Below are 20,390 nucleotides of genomic sequence, written 5' to 3' on the forward strand. Positions count from 1 at the left end.
CGTGATTTAACAAAGAGTAGCAGAATCGCCATCTGCATTTCCATTTACCAACTGCTCTATTTAGATTTTGCTTAATGAATGGTGTCCCTGTGGTGAAGTCTTCTCCGGCCGCACCAGTGGATCCACTATGATGAAGGGGCCATTCCATCAGAAAAATGACGGCCACGGAAATTGTGGTGGACTTTTCCAACTGGACATGCCCCTCGGAAGTCTTGCCTCTCACCTAGGCAGATTAGATATGTAGGTACTTACAATGTATCCCAACACTGGGTGTACATTTCCTGTGTCCACAGTAGGTGGCAAAAGCTTCACCATCTCTTTCTTGCATTGGCAGTATTTCAACCAGAGTTTCCACAAGCAAATTAGTTCCTCTCCTGGCAAAGATAGCAACATTGGTGAAAACATCTCTAACCCTAAGGCAGCTACGGCAAAATGCAGGGGGAATTTCCACCAAGAATGTGGCAAATAATGCACATCTGCCATACTAACAGACAAAAACTTCACCAGTCAGCCCATTTGCGTCAAGTTTCACATTTGGAAAGAGTAAAACATTAGTTTGCCCTTTTTCACTTCCTTAAAGAAAAAAAATAGAAACACAACTTGTTAATGCGTCACTCCTGTATAAAATGGTATGCAGTGCGGTACACACGAAATGTGGCGCAATACCTGCTTGCTGTGCACATTACCCAATAATTACAATCATGTACTGTACCACAGGGTTAACTTTGCATCTCACTATAACAGCAAAACATCCCTGGTGCCACTTGCACTGGGAGGGATGTAGCCTAGGAGTTTGGTGTGAATTGTTCCTCTGGTAGCAGGCCTGTAGCTGATTTACATTTGGTTATTGCTTGTCTTATAGTGGCACACTGATCAAAATGTATTGGAATGGAATGCATCCCACAGAAACCACCAGTTGCTGAAATTAATTTAAAGATTCAACCCATTATCTATTGGCATTAGGCAGACACATGTTTGTCTAAATTGCCAGACATGGATCATGCAGCTCCTATGTTAGAGGCCTCACTGATGTTGTCCGAAAGACTGACATGGTCTATGATTGCTTGCATTCCTCTTCAGATGGAATGTCACCTAGCAGCCTGGACTTTACTCTTCATATGGAAGCAGAAGTATGATTGATTCACTTGTTATTACCCCTTGTCTGTACTGGCACAGTGGGTAGAAACCGATTGACTGGAATTTAGGCCGTAGTAATCACTGGCTCAGAGTGAAGTAAGCATTCTGCACATCATTTTTTGATATATGTCTTCCCAATTATGCAATTATGAAATAAGAAACTGAGGAAACGGTTAGCCACATTTTTTTATGTAATATAAAACTGCGTGATATAACCCATGCTTGATATATGGTTAAACTGCACGTTATCACGGCATTACCAGGTGCAGCTGGTTAGTGCTCCATATAATGGATGATATTAGGAACAGTTGAGAGCAACTGGAGTGACAGAAATCGGTTCAGTTCTAGATACTGTATGTTTTCCCCCACTTCAGCTACTCATCGAGTAGCTAAGAGAGGCAAATGTAAAGGATTTAGTGTATGTAATGATTAGTGTAGCTTGACAGCATCTTAATCAATATTCACACACAGCTTTGAATGAAAACAGTTCAATCATATTGGATTTAGATTGCTAGATAATTTACAATCAAGAACCCAACAAAAACATTCCTTGGGAAAAACTCCTTATCTTTGTCTACAGCTATAGTGGCATGAAGAGAGGGGTGCCCCTTCAAAACATGTATTAAACAAATGCCTGTTCCATCTCAAAAGAGGTGCAGGGCCAACATGTTCCAGAGTGTAAAGCAGCAGTTCATGGACGAGAGAGCGAGAGATGGTTTCTGTGAATGTTCTTGTCTTCTGTACAACAAATTCGCCAGCATGTGGCAATGGCGATTCTTTCTCGCTCTCACCTCTCAAACATCTGCATGCATGCTGGATAAAATATTAGAACATTGGAATGTTGGAAGCTCCATTGAAAACAATGGAGTGCTACGGGCTTATAATGGCTGGTATAAGCCCGGAGCTCCAACATTCCAATGTTTCTTTGTTCACAGCTATGGCTGTGAACAAAGGCTTCAGGGAGCCTGAGGGGATTTGAATCCCCTCGTGCTCCCTGAAGGCTTTGTTTTATTTGTCAGAACATTCTGCCCTCTAGTGGTACAATGTTCTAATAGCCTTACAGCTTCGGGCCTTTAACGATGCATCGGGCCTTTAATAGCCGGTAACTGCGGGCTATAAGGCTATATTAGAACATTGGAATGTTGGAAGCTCCATTGAAAACAATGGAGTGCTCCGGGCTTATAATGGCTGGTATAAGCCCGGAGCTCCAACATTCCAATGTGTCTTTGTTCACAGCTTTGGCTGTGAACAAAGGCTTCAGGGAGCCTGAGGGGGATTTCAATCCCCTCGCACTCCCTGAAGGCTTTGTTAGAACATTCTTCCCTCTAGTGGCAGAAGGTTCTAATAGCCTTATAGCCCTTCGTAGCAGGGCTATACCGGCTTTTAAAGTCCCTCTGCTTTGTTAAAGTCCCTCGCCTTCGGCTCGGGCCTTTAATAGCCGGTATAGCCCGCTACGGCGGGCTATATGGCTATATTAAAAGCTGGATTCACAAGCTTAATTTTGTAGCACATAAAGTAGTACTATAATAGTACTACTTCCTACAAAGTGCAATTCACACACCTACCAGTGGAGATCTCCAGCTCTCCGTTCTTGGTATTAAATGTGGGAGGGAATACTTACTAATAAAATCAAGGGAATGCTTACTACTAAATGGGAGGGGTGTACAGAGTACTAAGGAGTATTTTGGAGAGGGACATACACCCACCCACAAAAGAGTAAACCCACTGCTGTTGACAGACCGCGCTTCTAAAATTATTGCAGCCAAAAGGACCCAAAACAGTAGTAATTGTACTGCAGTTCAGACCAGGAGTGAGTACAGCACCACATATCCATCGATACTGCAACAGCTCCCCATAGAGACAGGGACTTAATATTGAATCCCACAGTAAATAATGTTAAAATAAATACATTTATTTTGACTCTTTAATACTAAATATACATTTAAGTTAATATCAAAAAGTTTCATATATATAGATAATAAATACTATATATGATAAAATATTTATCAACTTTTTGTTAATTCGTAAATAAATGCCACTCTCACTTAATGGTGCAATGGGATGGTTGTGTGATTTTGTTTGGGTAAGGGCATCAGAAATGTCTTAGGCCCACATGCATCAAGGAAAAAAACGGTCGCAAACAGGCAGATTCTCAGAATCTGCCCCTTTGCGAACGGTATGTTTGCATTTGGGATGCATCATCCCACATGCAAAAATCGCAAATTGCGATTGCATTTAAGGAATCGCAAATTGTGATGCCTTGAATGCAATGCAAGATTTCGCTATTAGGGTCCGCTAATTACCGTAAAATTATAACTGATGGTAATTAGCGAAAACTTAGAAAAATGCACAAAAAGAGCATTTTTCAAAGTCACACACATGCCCTTGTGTGTGTGCAACATGGGTTAGCATTACAATTTCAGGGGTGCAACAGGGTGTCCTTTTGGCACCCTTGCATCCTTGAAATTGCATGCGCAATTGGCGAGTATCTAATGGGTACTCGCAAATTGCGCATGCAATTCCCATTCATTCCTTAATTGCAACTCGCAATTTGTGAGTCGCAATTAAGGAATTTGTAGGAATCACTATTTTTTTAGCGATTCCTACATGCATAGGCTTTTGCGATTCCTTATTAGCGAATCCTTATTTTTCGCTAATAAGGAATCGCAAATGACATTTTTGATGCATGTGCCAGTAAGTTTTTATGCCATTCAACCGCAGGCAGCTATGGTCATCCAGTGATGCATTTGACATTTTGTTTTTTTGTGTTAATGTCTGCATTCTCGCCAACTTATTGGTTGTTCTGAGTCTTGTCTTCATGTGGATACAGTTGGGAAATGTAGTTGGTGTTGTGGTATTATCAGTGGTAGAGGTCACTTCAGCCAGTCACAAAATGATAAGTAAACTTAAATGTAAAGTTGGTTTTGTTGATCTACGTTTTTGAAAAGAGCTTTGCCAGTCTCTCAGAGCTCTCAGATGCACAAAAAATACAAAGGGGGTGCAGTGGGTTAGTGCAGTACCACCTAAATATCACTCAGAATATCTTAGGGCAGAAATATTGTCTTCTAAATATTGTTTGCAGAAATATCGCCTCACTGGAGTTAGTGAAAGAAAAGCTGCACCCAATGGGACAATATGCTTGTGAGCGATACTTAAAGCAAGATATTTATGTTAAACTTTCTTTTTATAATATTCTGTTATACAAATGAGTCGGCCCCTTCCAGCCATTGCTTGTTTAGGAGGGTCATTCACATTTTAGCCATAAGGGTTGGTCTGGCAGGTTTGGATGTTTGTGGGCCTGCTTTATGGTCTGCTGGGCTGGGTTTTACTGTTAAATTCCCTGATAATATAAGAAACATTGCCTATAGCAAGCTCAAATCCATGCAGTCTTCCATACCTTTCAAAATACTTATTTAGAGAGTCTTTACAAGGTCAAAACTAGCTCAAATTGCAAAGATGGGCCACTTTTTTAGTTATCTAATTCACTTATGGAGGCCACTTTTATTTTGGTGCCTGTGCCTGGTTTCTGCCCCAGTCCGACCCTGTTATGTATGGAGTGCTGCGTTCTGCATCTCCACGGAGACTACATTTTACATACCACACTAATGATCAACATAGACCTTGCAGACAGCAAATACGGAAACCTCTCCACCCACTCCGACAAGCATACAGCTAATTGTTCCACTCCACAACATGCACATTTAAGGTCAGCCAAAGAAGTTTAAGATGACGCGGGGAATACGGCACTGGAGAGCGTCGTACAGCTCTAAGGCAGCTGAGACAGCATCGACCGACCACTGAAGGAGACGACTTGAGTAAGCAGGGCATGAGGAGAGGATGTGGCGTTACCGCCAGAGCTGCCGAGTATGGACCTAATGACCCATGTTTGAGCATCGGCATCGCTCAACATCCTGTGATTCTATGCAAGTCAGTTAATCTCCTGGTGCCTAAAAAATAAGGGGAAAAAAAATCAAAGTATTCTTGTGTAATATAACTGGTGCTCATGTAAAGCGCCCCAAGACCTTCGGGTCCTGTTAAGACTATATAAAACTCTGCACAAAAACCCCAAAAATCAGTGCATGGGAGAGCACCCTACAATTCATCAGGAGGAACATAATCCCAAACATAGCAGCTCGGCAGAAGCACGCAGTCTCAGGTAAAGCTGCACACACGAACACTGCAGGCTTCACATGGAAAAGGCAAAATCCCAACCTATAACAAAATGCAGCACCTCCAAGCAAGAGGGCACCGTCCAAAATGATGCATATAACCCACTCCACCATATTGTCCACTACAAACCAGCACCTGAGTTACACTTCGTAAATGAGCACTAGACAACCAAGTACAACATTGCAGTGACAGACAGCTGCTTGTGTGAATATGTGAAATTATTATGCTCTTACACCAGTTTCCCTCATGGCAGAGGATGTGGCCTAATGTCCAGAGATGCCCATTTTGGAACTAGGAACCAGGTTCGAGTCTCGGCGTCGAAGCAAAATCCTGTGGTTCAAGACAAATCACTTAATCTACCTATGCCTAAAAAAACATGAATGTGTCCTTGTGTCATGTAACTGGTGCTCATGTAAAGTGCTCCAGTACCTCTGGTCGAGTCTGAGCTTTATAAAAATGCAAAAAAACTGAATGATGCGCGCATACATGAAGCCAAGAGGCCACAAGGAAAACGCTGCACTGACAGCAGTGCAGGGCTTAGCAGAACCTTGCACAGACCAGTTGACCACCACAGCAGAAGTCTTCGAAGCTAATGACCATTTACATTTCTGGTGAAAGAGGTGATCTCGTATCGTTTTGTTCTTCTGTCTTGACATTCGGATTCCATATGCAATAAAGTGAAGTCACATCACACCGTGGTGGCTGGGGGAGTGCTAGTTTCTTTCAATGCATCCAAAGAAACTGGCGATCAGAGCTATCCAGGGCTTAGCTGCAGCCGGCAGCAGGTGCATTGAAACTACGATTCCATGCATGGGATTTCTGCTGTGGGTTGGTTCATGGCATCATCTTAGAGCTAACTTGTACATCAGGGGTTATGTGTAAGAAGAATGAGGAGAGCCCTGGAATGAGGTGTTGGTGGAAGCGGGCCTGCCAAGAGGAAGCCTTGCGACTAACGGGAGAACTACAGAGCACTATGAGATGGAGGGCTGTCAGTGAGAAGACTCAGATGGTGAGGACCTTCACCAGAAGACCTCTAGGGCAAGAAGAGGGAAGATTTCAGGTGGGAGCATTATCAGGACGAGCATCAGTCAGTCGGTATCAGAAGCTTCAGTACCAAAAGATGGCACTGACAGGGCTCAGAGCCAGAAGGACTAATGCTGTGTACTGCCAGAAGGAGCATTGTCATGGAGAGCCACACCAGAGGAAGCTCTGTAGATGAAACGAGATACGGTGGAGTGCAGAGGTGCACACTTAAAAGGAAAGCATCAGGAGGAAGAACTTCACTAAGCGCAATACTGCAGAGCCACTGACAGAAATGAATACCACTGAGCTACTGCCAGAAGGCAGCATAGAGAGGCTCCTACTTGAAGATACTACTGCAGGACCACTGCCAAAAGTGAGCATCTTGGGACCAAATCTCTTTGCAGACACTTGCCTGCTGGAGGACTCTCAGCCACAGTACACTACCAGATGGCACACCTAGAGGGAACATTGCCAACAGAGGGGCTGTAGAGCTCTGCCAATGGGGCGGCATGGTAGAGTGCCACCAAGGGGTGCATGACAATGGCCTCTCAGGGAGAGAAAAGTAGGGTCCTGCCAAGAGGTGCCTGACTAGGTACTACTGCCCTTATGCCTACTGCCTACTACACCAGCCCACCCGACACCTGAGGTCGGCCTCCCTGGCCCTCGCCACCGTCCCCTGCATCCATCGTACTCAAGCCAGAGGATGCTCCTTCTCCCAACGCATGGAACGACCTCCCCATCCACCTACGAACCTGTACCTCCCTCGCCGAATTCAGGAGTGGCCTCAAGCCCTGGTTGTTTGAGTAACCCCTCCCCACGCAGCCCCTGGATACCCCTCAGGGTGATTAGCGTGCTCTACAAATACTGATTGATTGATAAGGGGTGGCATTGTAGAATGCTAACAGATGGCACTGGAACATGAGGAAGCATTGCCACTGAGCACACAGCAGGACCCCTTGAATGTGAGCAGTGCCAGAGAACACTCTGGTGTGTTGTGTGGTTGTGGAGACTGCTACGGAGCAATTCAGCGTGCTTTGAGTGTGAGCATGCAGGATGCAGCACTCCATAATGAAGGTCCAAGGTATTCTCTCATCCAGGGGTCTCTTGTACTGCCAGGGTCAGACTGGAACAGAAAATAGGCCCAGGCACTAAAATAAAAGTGCCTCACATTAGTGCATTAGATAGCTAAAAATGTGGCCTGCATGTGCAAATTGGGTTGATTTAGAGCTTGTAAGGACACGCTGTATAGGTGTTTTGAAAGGCATGGGGAAACAGTGTAAATGTGAGCCACGCTAAGGACTAATTTATGTCACCGAAGGTGTGAGAATGGCTAGAAAACATTGCAGGCCACTATGAATCTGAGTCCCTTTGGGCAGTCAGTGGAAGCACTGAAAGGTTCTGCCAGAGGTAACATGGTTGGATTGGTCAGCTCGATCGATGGCACAATGAATCTTGTTTTTGTCCTCTGCCTGGACCATCTCATAATTTTAACCACTGTAGATTGAGACCCATTCATCAGTATCCTCACCGTGGCGGTGCTATAGATCTTCTATAATACCTTACAGAATGCTACTCCAAACCCCAGATGTTCAAGTACTAACATGAGATAGTCTCAGTTGACCCGGTCAAAGGCTTAGGCTGTATCTAAAGTGAGAATACACAAAAGAAGGGAGTGTGCAGTCGCTATATTGATGGTGCCAATCAAACTGTGCGTTAGTTCTCTCAAATACTTTCCCAGTAAAAACCCCTTCTGGCCTTGGTGTACCACACTACACATCACTTTGCTCAGTCGAGCGGTAAAATGATTGTAAAACCTTATAGTCCCAGTTTTATAGTGAAATGGAGTGGTACAACTGACATTCACAAGGGTTTTTGCCTGGCTTTAAAATCAGGGAGATGGTTCCCTCCAGGATAGTGTCAATAGAGAGCCCCCATCAGTACTGAGTGAAACAAAGTTAACCAGAACGGGTTCACATTGTCATTCAATATAGTATAAATTTAATTTGGGATCCTATCTGTACAAGCTGCTTTCCCTCTCTATATTTTTTTAATTGCCCTTAATACTTCTGACCCACTTACTTACTAGTTTTAAAAAGTCTGCTACTCCAGAGAGCGTGAACTCAGCCCCTTAGCCTCCAACCAATCTCCCACTTGTACTAAGTCTAGGGTGGACGTTTCTAAATATAACTCTTGGAAAAAATTCACAACTGCTTCTTTGATCCCTTGGTTGTCCTCTTATAGTGATTTTGTTCTACCATCCAGTACCCCTTTGATGTAATTCCTACTTCTATCTTTTGTAGCCTTCCAAGCAATTAACTTCCCACACCTTTCTCCATCTCAAAATTGTTTACTTTACTCACTTCCCACTGCCGCTTTTCCTTATCTTCCATCCTTGCCCTAAATTCTGCTCACCATTGGTAGAGTATATGTTCAGCCTTTTATCTATGCCTCTCCTCCATTGTTACTGAATCCCACGCACCCTCCATCTCAACTATCTAACTGGTTCATCTCCTGCCTCTCACTTCTATTCGAGGAGACCACTAAACTCCGCAATCTCCCCCTCAGGTAGGCTTTATATGCATCCCACACCAATTCGATTGGAGCCTCTCCCATATTATATTGAGTTTCATTAAACATAAGCAACTCTTATTACAGTAAGGGTTGAAGGCCTCGACAGGATTTTCGATAGTAAGCTTGGCAGTATTTGGGATTTATTTTCCAATTACGTGTATGAGTTTACTGCCAGAATGGCCAGTGTTAGTGGCTGAACAACCAGCACAGGGACTGAGCTACATTTGACATCTGTGTTGTAATCCACCAAATGCTGCGCCCCTGTCCTGTAATCTTCTGTTGAGTTTAACATCTTGAATTTGCAAGTTCATATTCTAAGGAAATAGTTGAACTATTTTGCTCCCCCCAACTACGCTGCCTGTTATGAAGATATAGCAGCACTGCACTTGACCCTTGGTTTAATGTCAATTAATCTCTCGCCTTTTGAATAGCTGTTGTCCTTGAAGCGTATGAGGCGTGCTTTCAATCTCTGAAACTCTGCGCACAGATATCTTGTTTGTCCATCACCGAGAGCTGCATATAAATGACTACAATACACCAGAGAAGTATTCAATAACTACTCAGTGAATGATTTGAGGAATGTTTGTGCATGACTGGAAAGCAGCAGTGACGTCATGAGATAATCAATAAAATTGAACAGCCAAACATCGCTCCCACCCAAAAATTAAATAAAAAATGGCGCCTCTGCACATCATGATCTAGAAAAAGTTAAGTAACACTCGGATAGCTGTTGCTATGACGGTTCAGGTAAAGCTCCTCAAACATCCTTAACTCATGCATATGTCATCAAATAGAACGTCCATCCACATAAAGCCATGGCGGCAGAGGAATGAAATCCTGCTTCAAGAAAATAGTTTCCAAAACCGGTCATATCTCTCCACCGCTCCATCCCAGGCGTGGCACACATATCAGTGAGATGTGCATATCCAGTGTATTGTAAATATGGTCAGCTGACCACCACCACCCACATTTGCTCGTGATTTTACTACACCTTTGATTCACAGCTTGTTACTGTAGGCATGTGCACTACGTATGTGAGTTTGTCACACGTATTGTCGTGCATGAGTCTCACTACTCAACTTTCTATCATATTTTTGTAAGTCATCAAACTGTTTAATATCAGCTCTTAATTCACTATGTTATTATGTTAAGTACTTCTGGTAAAAGAGCTGCAAATCAACAATAAAAAATACAATTATAATAACACAAGTAAGCTTATTGCCATAGGTACACCTACACAGCAAGGTCAAGCACATGTAGATGGAAAAGACAGAAACATGGGCTAAATATACTCCACCCGGCTGGCTCCAACACACATCACACATGCCAGGGCTATATTATTAAACTAACAATATTTCTATTCATTGTCCTAGATGAGCATCCATAGGTTCAGGGCCTACCCGCATACCCCAGCTTGGCATGCAGTAAGTGCCTGAGAAGCTACAGAGAGTAGAGAAGACAACAGGAATGTTGGGACACTGTGCATTATAAGCCCTGAAAGTGAAGTCCGCCATCAGCTAACCCGATCCCACAGGTCATATTCATGCAAGGCAGGTTTGACTCATGAAGACCATGAAGTACTACTTGAATCTTACAAATTCCCATTATCAAGTAGAAACATCTGAATTCACTATTAACCACAGAATTTTGTTTTACAAAATACATTTGATATTTGCGCAGAAACTTTTCCAGTGCAAAAGATGCTTTGTGCTGGAAATTAAATACCCTGTCAAAACTTTACAACACTTTTAGTGTAACTTTGTGAGAATTTGTTGCAGTGCAAATTTATGATAAATGTGCCCCTGAATGAGGTTCTCCCGAGCAGGAAGTCCATTCAGCTCCATGCAACTTAGAAATTTGCCTCCTGGAGAGCTCAATATAAACTAAAAAGTAAATGTGTTCCGGCTTTTTCCCGTAGTTTCGTGTTGCCCTATGTGACACCATGATACAGCCTACCCTAGACTTCTAGAAGCTCCGGTCCTGCTCCCAAGCCAGGATGTTCATCCTCCCAGAAACGCACGCACTGAATTTAATGAGCAAATGCAAGACACAAATTCCACTTACTACCTTTCAGTATACAAACCGAACAGGCTGGTCGTTTGTGCACTGACTGGATAGATTTGTAAAGTCTTCTTTTTAATATGGTCTGGGCGGACTCCCGAGATTTTAAACTGTGTCATTGTAGCACACAATGTGTGATTAAGTCTATAAAAAAAACATCAAAACCCATCTTTCTTGGACATTTGGGCTGGGCTAATATGGAAGAAAACAACTCATCGCATAACCATGTGTTTGTGTATGTGTGAGTGTGTGCGTGGGCATGTGTGTGCGCGTACATGTGTGTGTGAGAGAGAAAGAGCGAGAGAGAGATCGAAAGTGAATGTGAATGACGGAACATCTCCAGTTTGTTACCCATTCACGTAGGACCATTCCCCACGGCTCCATGGATTATTTTGTATCTCACTCATTGTGGGTAAATGTGACACCAAGGTTATATTTAGGGTCTGGTGGTTGAAGCTTGTGAACAGGGTCGACTGGGAACAAAAGGCAGCCCTAGATCCCTGCCCCCTTTCTCCTCTCTCTTTTGTCTTTCTCGTTTAGTCTTTCTTCTCCCTTTTTTCCCTCCCCATCCCCTGAAGCCAACCCGCCCTCGCCCGCTGTAATACCGGTCGACTCGCTGCAGGACAGAATTTCCTGGTGCAGGACGCTTCAGTGTTTGGACACCCTGTCCTGGGAAATCCTAAGGCAGTTGCATCAAGCTCTAAGTTTGCACAGATTTGTGAGGCGAGAATAGGATAGGACGAAACAGGTACCATGGCGGAGAAACATGGCGGACAAAACACATACCATGGCAGAGAAACATGGCGTGCTTTGGAAGGGAATAGTTTTGGTGGCAGGAGGCAGCCTTAGGCAGGGGCAATGAAAAGGGTGGGATGAGGGATTTTGCCTGGAGTGCTGGGATTGGGTCCGGCAGCCCAGATACTGCTCTACATGGGTCTTTGATTGCAGCGGGAACCGTTTACCAACCCTAACAACGACCAACCACCCTCCTTTTCTATGGTTTGCACTTTGAAACCTCGCAATTTGTTTTCTTTTTTAATGTGAAGTTCCTAGTCACTCAACTTTGCACGCCCCTAGTTAAACCACCAGGGCAAGGAACATGTCTTAGCAGAAGTTCGATTTCATTGTACACATTCACATTCTAGTATTTCTTGATTGAATCAAAGGGAAGACATCCTCCACAAGAAATCTGGTGATGGTGTACAAATATTTTCCTTATATAAGTCTCACTTGTGTGCTCAAAAAGTGGACTATTTCTGTTGAAAACCTAGATCCGGATGCACTGAAGCAGGTTATGTTGCAAGTTATGTAACAGAATTACGTATGAACCTGCAGAATATACTTAACATGGCAGTTCTATCCACAGTTGTTGGTCTGGTAAGCGCTGGAAAAAGTGGGACTATAGAGTGAAAAAACACAGTGCACACCTACGCCTTCATTAGTAGTCATGCACAACCAACACTTATTGTTCCTTGTTAGAGTTCGTTGTTGAGTGGCCTCAAGATCTGCCTGTTCGAGTAGCCCCTCCCTACGCAGAGCCTGGATACCCCTTGGGGTGATTAGCGCGCTCAACAAATACTAATTGATTGAGTGAAACTTTCACGCAGAGCAAGAGAGAAAAAACAACAGGACAAAAGAAAGAGGGACAGAAGGACGGGAATAAAACAGTGCAAAGGGGGAAAGCAAGAGTGAAAAGGAACCTGGAAGAGTAGGATACAGGGCTGCGAGTGTATGGTGGTGGATGACAAAGGTATGTGGTGGACCACAGCGCCGGCAGTGGCTTTCTAAGCACAACTGTGGACCTGGCACTTATTGTTTTACAAATTAGGCACTGTAAACAACTGCAGTGACCTTCCCAAATTACTGCTCTTCTAATGTATTTAATACAGGGGAATGGATTTCTTCTTAAGGCAAAAAAAAATGTATGCGAAGGAAAAAAAATAATATATATTTTTTAAGTAAATGCTACATTTCTCGTAACATGCGCCTGTGGACTTAATTCTGCTCCTGCAGGCAACCTCATCCCACAACTGATGACAATCCTCTTCCCACATACAGTATTCTGTATGGTCCAGTAGTCTGTCCACATGGACACACTCTTTAGACACCCCTGTTGGTTTTCCCCTTTTCTACTGACTGCAAATTGCAAGTTACCAGATGCAACTGATTTCTATTGCACTGGGTTGTAGCTAATGAGTTCGGATCATCTAATGATCTTCTGTGCTGTATATTGGAACAGGTTCTAGATGCTGTGTGGTGGCATCACCATCAATGGTAAGGTAATTTATCCAGTAGAATTTGCATTTTTGTCTGCTCTGCATATGTATGTGTGGGGAAAAAATCTATCTATCTATCTATCTATCTATCTATCTATCTATCTATCTATCTATCTATCTGTCTGTCTGTCTGTCTATCAATATATACATACATATGCAGAGCAGAAAATATATATGGATAGATACAGACAGACAGACAGACAGAGACAGATAGATAGATAAATAGATAGATAGATGTGATCAAGGCTGAGTCACAGCTGAAACACGTTGTGTTTGGGATCATTATGATATGAAACATCAGATTCAGAGTGCGTACGCTCTTATTGGTCGAAATACGCCAAACACTATTGGAATAGACATATAATATATATAAATACAATAATAATAACAATACCATCGATATTGCTTTTCATAGCATACTTCCACCTCTGTAAATATCAGGTGTTAATATTGTTCCATTTAATGGTACTCATCACAGTATTTACTGCAGAAATGTAGGCACATGGCATTCTTTAAAAAACACAATGCAGTGATATTTATTGGCACCTTCTCTCATGAAGGTCTCTGTTCCCCTGTGTTTTGATTTGCAGCCCATGACATTCAATCCTCTCCTAATCACACCGGACTGCCAGGTACAGAATGACTCGTTCGTGGTTATATGAGGCTGCTCTAACTGACAGTCTAGTGTTTCCTCTGTGTTAGGGGTTAGCTTGCTCATCTTACCTTGATGGCCCAGTTAGACACGTCAGACAGGTGTTCTCTGCATGTCTACCTTACTGTTCTGTGATGGAATAATTCTACAAATTGCTTTTGTGGTAAATGTCCCCATGTTTTCTTGTTTTGTTAAACTGACTCTGCTCGTTCACTTCCAATGGCTCCACATTCTTACTTGTCTGTAATTGTGACTGCCTTTAAAGCAGGGTACTTCAGTTTCATATGCTGCCTTCCGTATTTTTGTTCCTGTATTTGGACCATATTATTTGACATATTATTATGTAAGTACATAGAAACCGGTTATGCAAAATGTATGTAACCATTATCACCCTTCTATTATGTTTAATTGTTCACACAAACGCACTTTTAGAGGAACTATGGCGTTTCAGTCACATGCTATTCACTAAAATATATTAGGACTTTTCACAGTTTGTTCCCAGGTATGGGTTATACATGCATCTGGAAAAAGTTGCAATGATCTTGTACAAATAATGTACCAGATGTGTACTCTATGCACATGCGTGGGACTTGCATGTGCTTTCTGTAAACAAGTTGGATACGTTACTTTCATGGGAATGCAGACTTAGGTGACAAAAGTGGGTATGTCCAAAAGTGTGTTAGTGGAGTTGATATCTAGTGAAACACAAGTTAGGTTTTCCATATAGTAGTAACTGTGGGCCCAGTTCTAGAAATGATAGGCGCGCATTTTCAAATGCCCTTTTTAGGTCCAGCCTGGGCAGTGCATGCGCTGCTCTGCAAGGCATGCTGTATTGAGGTAGGGACTCGAAGCACTGCCCACTCTCCACCCACATTTTTCATTGGCTTGTGTGATTGTCCACTGTGAACTGTGGATGTTCATTGGTCAAAAGGCTTAGTAGTCCCTCCTTAGTACTGCCTTGTCTCATTTTGTAATCTCCCATGGCGACACCTCTTGTTACGTGTGTTGTTGCTTGGTAGGCTTTAATTACAGCCTCCGAGCACTATTTTCTGAAATAGCGTTGTCCTGCCTGCAACACACGCTCTCTTCTAATGCTTTAAAAAAAATTATAGTATGCATTTCAAATACAATAGGTCTTGCATTTGCGAGAATTTAAGCTATTGGCATTGTAAATGACAATGCCTTTTACTTCTCTGTTTTCAAAACAACACTTAAATAAAAGGCATTGTCATTTAATAATAATAATAATGGGTCTTGTAGAGCGCAATGGTGACGCACAACGGCGTGTCCCCGCGCTGAGAGTGTGAGCTCAAACTCTCATAAATGCAAGACCTATTGCATTGCAAATGCTTGTTAAGTGAAGACTCACAGTTCTTAAGCTTCACAATCCGAACTGACGGGCACGATGAGGGCCATGCGAGATGTACAGATGCTGTTCTCGCAGTTTTTGCCTGATTCTTTAGTTCTTCATGAACAGAACAGAAGCGGCAGGTTCCCTGCTCTGTGATGCACTGGCTCCAAGGAGCCACATAGCCATGGCGACGAAGGCTTGTGATTTCAGGAGCTCATACCCCACGATCATGCCTCCCAAGAGCGTACGCTGACATGTACAGGCCCTGCAGGGCCCAAACATATCAATGCCTACATTCCTTTTACCCATAAAAAGTTATGGAAATACGACATACAACATATGGTGTACTGTGGAACCTGCAATGCATACAGGGCAAAGGTATGTCCTCTGCCAGCATTGCAACGGTTCAGGACACTGTAGGGCAAGGGGTGGTATGTTAGGTGCGGATCTAATCTGCACCTGCAGAGCAGAATTTACTTTGCTAAAAAGACCAAAATCTTCTCTGTAGTCATCCTAGGCACCTGGGAACACTCCATATTCTAACTCCGAAAACAGTTTATGTTGTGGCTGCCTGTGCTTTTCTGGACCACTAAAATATAAGTTCTGGGAGATGTGAGATAGGACATATTTGCTGATTAGATTCCAGAAGCCAATCATAGTATTCTTAACATAAGAAACTTTTCTTATTGGTTCAAAGAGTGGCCAAGCAGAATAGTGTCTCTTTAGAACCAATATGATTGGTGTTTGTCACCAAACCAAAATAGCCATGAACAAATTGACCTGTGACTCACTGTGTGGGCTAGTAATTTCAAAGTGGTATGTATAATTTGTGAGATAACTCTTGTTGTGTGTTCTATTTATGTACACTGACTGAATGCAGAAGTGGACATCTTAAAAAGCAGATTCGCCCTAGAACACATTTTCGCTTATGGTGGATATAAAAAAAATATGACGCACAGTTCCGGATAGCAAAATTTGTGTGGGGCAAGATGTCTTTGTGAACGTGTATCCCATTTTGTGCATGCACACATTCTATTTGAGACACAGCACTTACGGAAAAGTCTTTCCATCTCAGAATATGGGTTTTGCAATCCTTTCAAAATTGCAATTTGGAGGGGGCATGAAAGGACCCCACCTCTTATTTGTGAGTTGCAATAGTGTGCATAAATAGTTTGCAATTGTGGTTGCAAACCATTAATCAGTTCGGAAAGAGGTAGTAGCTGATTCACAATGGGGAACGTGTTCCCATCCCCCATGTATATGTTGTTGTGGGTACATCGGGGGCAGCTAATGGTTCAAGGGACCAGTGCCTACTCCTCCCAATCTTTTATTAAATAGGAAATATTTTTTTGAAGCAGTACCTGTTCCTTCAAGGACCAGATGCTGGTTACAAAAAACTGTTTAGGCATTCTGATGGTCTGCTGTTCCTTGCAGGCCACACACCATGTGTTTAAAGACATTCCATGGGGTCGTAAGGAGCGACCTACCTAATTAATATTCATTATGTAAGTCGCTCTGCAACCCCTACCCCCCCCTCCCCACCCCCCTTTTGACTGGAGATTTTGGGATGTGACCTATTGGTCCAAAAGGCCACATTTTAAAATCAGAGATAAGTCATAAAAAGTTGGTGCGTTAATTGCAACCACCTTTTGCCAGTGGCACTGCAAGTGGGGATGCACAGTGGCGCAGCTGGGGGGCAAAAGGGGGTGAGCAAGTCATCTGTCGACTACCATCCCCCCAGAACAAGCCGTCTGTCAGCTGCCACCCCCAAACCCCTGCTCTGACCTGCACCGGGCAGCAAACTCAGGGTTCGCCGCCGGCGGCAATAGGTCTAACTACACCACTGGGGATGCAGGGGTTGCTGCAGCACCCCCCCCCCCTAAAACTTGAGGGAGATGAGCTGGAGAATGTGTAATAAAGGGGCCCTCTGTATAGATTTCCTCTGGCGGCAGCATTTTTCTGTTTTCAAAGAAACACTGTCAAATACCCCCGATCCGTTTCGTGAAGTGGCATTATTAGCAAGTATCCCTTCTCTAAACATCGCACCACATCACTGTTTTTGGCGCCCTGTCTCTTAGCACATCAGGCCCAACATCTCTGTGTATAGGGCCAATACGGATATTCGCTAATATGTAGCAATACACTTCCTTGCACCTAGCTTTACAGCTGACACACCTTTCCAAACCCTAGACACGCGCAACATCAAACGCAGTGCACTTAATGTTGGATTAAAAAAAATCGATATGCACATAAATCCAATACACTTTTCCACTTTTTAGGCGTGTACAGAACAATAATGTATGTGCCAGACCACAGAGTATCACACTATGGACACTGCCAGTCACACAGCGTGCATGCTGTATTTTAGAGATGTATGTCTCTAGCTTTCTGAGTCAGCATCCTTGTACGCTACAGATCTGAATTTATTATATTTGCACTCACGGATCTAAAACAGAGCAAATACGAACAGAAACAGTAATGACGTCTTGCATCTTAATGTGTGCGTTAAAATGTAATAAAATAATGTCAGAGGAAAACACGAATCACGATGAAATTTAGGCACTAATAACTCTCTGAAAGAAAGCATAATTAATTAAATATATGGTATGACATTTCAAGAAAAAAACTACTAAAAATGTTAATTCAAATATGACATTTGTTTTACGTTTTATGTAGCTCAAAAGTGTCTATTCTTTGTGGCAGATGCATATTTGATTTCTGACAATATAATTTGTAGGAGAGTGTGGTAAAGTTGCATTACTTACCCAAGACACATTTTTACCCTTGGGTGCTTTGAGCATGGCAACATGCAGTGCTGAGAGGATTAACAGCGGCCCCACCAGCATGGAAAATCAGATGGGGGGCTGGTCCAGATGCCTTCGTTACCCAAAAATGTACAGTTCCTTTTTCCGACTCGCACAGTCATAGTTAGCGGCAGCCCAAGTTGCAGGGGGAAACGTCATCTGCATCCTTAACAGGGTTCCATCTTTTAAAAATATATAAATAAATAAACCTGTAGTTTTAGGCGCCAAAAACTGAATAAGTTGATTTAACAGAGCCACCAAAATCCAGTCGCCTCTGCTCGAAAAAAGCAAAATCCAAAATGAAATATGGATGCCTGATGTCACCAGTGCGTCAACCCCCTCTGCTGCAGAACCGCGGAACCTGATTACTCGCCCGGCTTTAATAAAAGCTTTGAGGGCAGAGCTTATGAGAGAATTAAGACATAAATACTGGGAGCAAATACAGTAGCAATTCAGAGGTCCTTGGAGTTAGGTTGGCTGGCGGCTGAATGTGACCAGCTTGCTGCCCTGCAGAAAGGCCGGCTCGCAGGGCTGTCTCTGTTAGAAGCTTCAAGGCGTCTCATATAAGGCCAATGAATAATGCAGGCACACAGGTAGAGGGTGTGTGCACGCTGCTACCTTCCCTCACTGCTGCCTCAGAGACTCCCGCTGCACCTGTTGTTGATGCGACTCCACAATTAGAGCCTGGTATCCTAACAACCAATGGCGTTCGCCTGCGAGAGTGCGCGAGAGACAGAGCGCGAGCCCCGGAGCGTGAGCAAAGACTGAACTCCTCTCGCTCGCCTGTCTCCCTTTGTTTCTCTGGCCTCCTGTCCCTTTACTCTTACTTCCTGTCAATCTAGATTACTAGAAAGGATCCAGGCTAGATTTTGCAACTATCACTAGTGATTAGTGCAAGTTGATTGAAATCGGATTATACATGAGGGCCGCGGCGGGCGGGCCAGTACCATCTGAAAAAAAAACAACCAGATTTTTTTCTGACGGGATTACGGCACTTGGAACAGACCATTTTAATGGAAAGGTTTATGCAACGATGATGAAAAAAAAACACAAAACAATGCAATGTTTTGCGTTTCCTCTGCTACACATGAAAAATAAATGTAAGCCTAAAAACAAGTAACACTAACAGACAAAAAAAGTATGCACATGGAAGGAAATTTAGCCTATGAGCATAAAGTTGATTGACAAGCTATAATAGGCTTTTAATAATGCAATGCTGCATTTCTGCTGGAAATGAGGCCATAATTAATCCTACAATTCTCAAATACTGACTGTTCGTGGAATTTGCTGCTCTGCTCTCTGATATTGTATGCAACCTCGGAATTGTGCTGACTGCAAACTTCATGGACAAGACACAGAGGCCCACATTTCCTATCGCTTTGCACCAAAGCCTTATGATGGAATTTCCCATCCAACGCAAATCGGCACCATATGTTAGTGTATATGCCGCGGTTGTAGTCTCTCTCTTTCACACAACGCAGCTCAGTGTAGAGCAGCATTTTTCGTTGCTGCGCTGTATTGCATTAGTTTTTTGTTAATCTGGATCAGAATGTATTAGCTCTATGCGGATATATTTTTTGTGAATGAAAGCACCACTGGCCCTAATTTAGTGCACAACTCACTGTATAAAGTGGCCCATGTGTCAAGAGACACACACTACTATATAATGCACCCATTACTTATTGGTAATCTTCATTACTCCATTTTCCCTTCTTTGCTCCAGTACTTGCTTTAGTGAGGTGAGCCTAAAACCCCCCAGACAACAAGTGACTTAGCTAAATCAAAATATCCTCCTTCCCTTCCTTCCACTTCCTCTTCCAACCTCATCAGGCCCCTCCTATCTTGAGAGGAGCCTGCCCTCAGAAATTCCTGACATTCCCAAGCACTAGGGATATACGCTTTGACAACAGGAAGAGAGGGAGGGACATAAGTACTGGGACAAGGAATGGTAATTACATTAAAAGTTCATGATCTGATCCATATCTACCCACACAAAACTGCCAGGGAACAGAAGATGCTACCAAAAGAAACTCTGCTGGAGCAGACGAGATGTGGTGAGAAAGAGAGGTTGCAGGTATATCAGCCAACTACTTGGAGACCACCAAATTCCCTGATCCAACAAAAGCAGGAGTCAAACACTAGCAACAGGGCAGACAGGCTGATCAGCTTCCAGACAGAAGTCTTCAAGACTATTAAAGCATACTAACCCAACCATGCCACATACCGGACACACACAACCCACTGAGAAATGCTGGAAAACCCACTTGAAGGAATCAGATAAGACAAACGGACTCATCAACTGACCACGCACAAAGTGCCAAGCTAACGTGGGTATGCTACAGTAT

General features: G+C 43.3%; 1 protein-coding gene across 2 annotated transcripts in view; it reads right to left on the reverse strand.

Annotated features, from left to right (window-relative positions):
• CACNB2 (calcium voltage-gated channel auxiliary subunit beta 2) overlaps nt 1-18,189 on the reverse strand; it is a 598,025-nt gene extending 579,836 nt beyond the window's left edge. The window contains exon 1 of one of the 2 annotated variants that reach the window (XM_085630831.1): nt 18,007-18,189. In XM_085630831.1, the coding sequence (XP_085486957.1) occupies nt 18,007-18,087 (81 nt within the window). In that variant the 5' untranslated portion in view covers nt 18,088-18,189. The remainder of the gene's footprint in view (nt 1-18,006) is intronic. The other variant, XM_085630835.1, reaches the window with a different exon arrangement.
• Between the last annotated feature and the right edge of the window lie 2,201 nt (nt 18,190-20,390).

Source organism: Triturus cristatus, chromosome 10, assembly GCF_964204655.1.
Source record: "Triturus cristatus chromosome 10, aTriCri1.1, whole genome shotgun sequence".
NCBI lineage: Eukaryota > Metazoa > Chordata > Amphibia > Caudata > Salamandridae > Triturus > Triturus cristatus.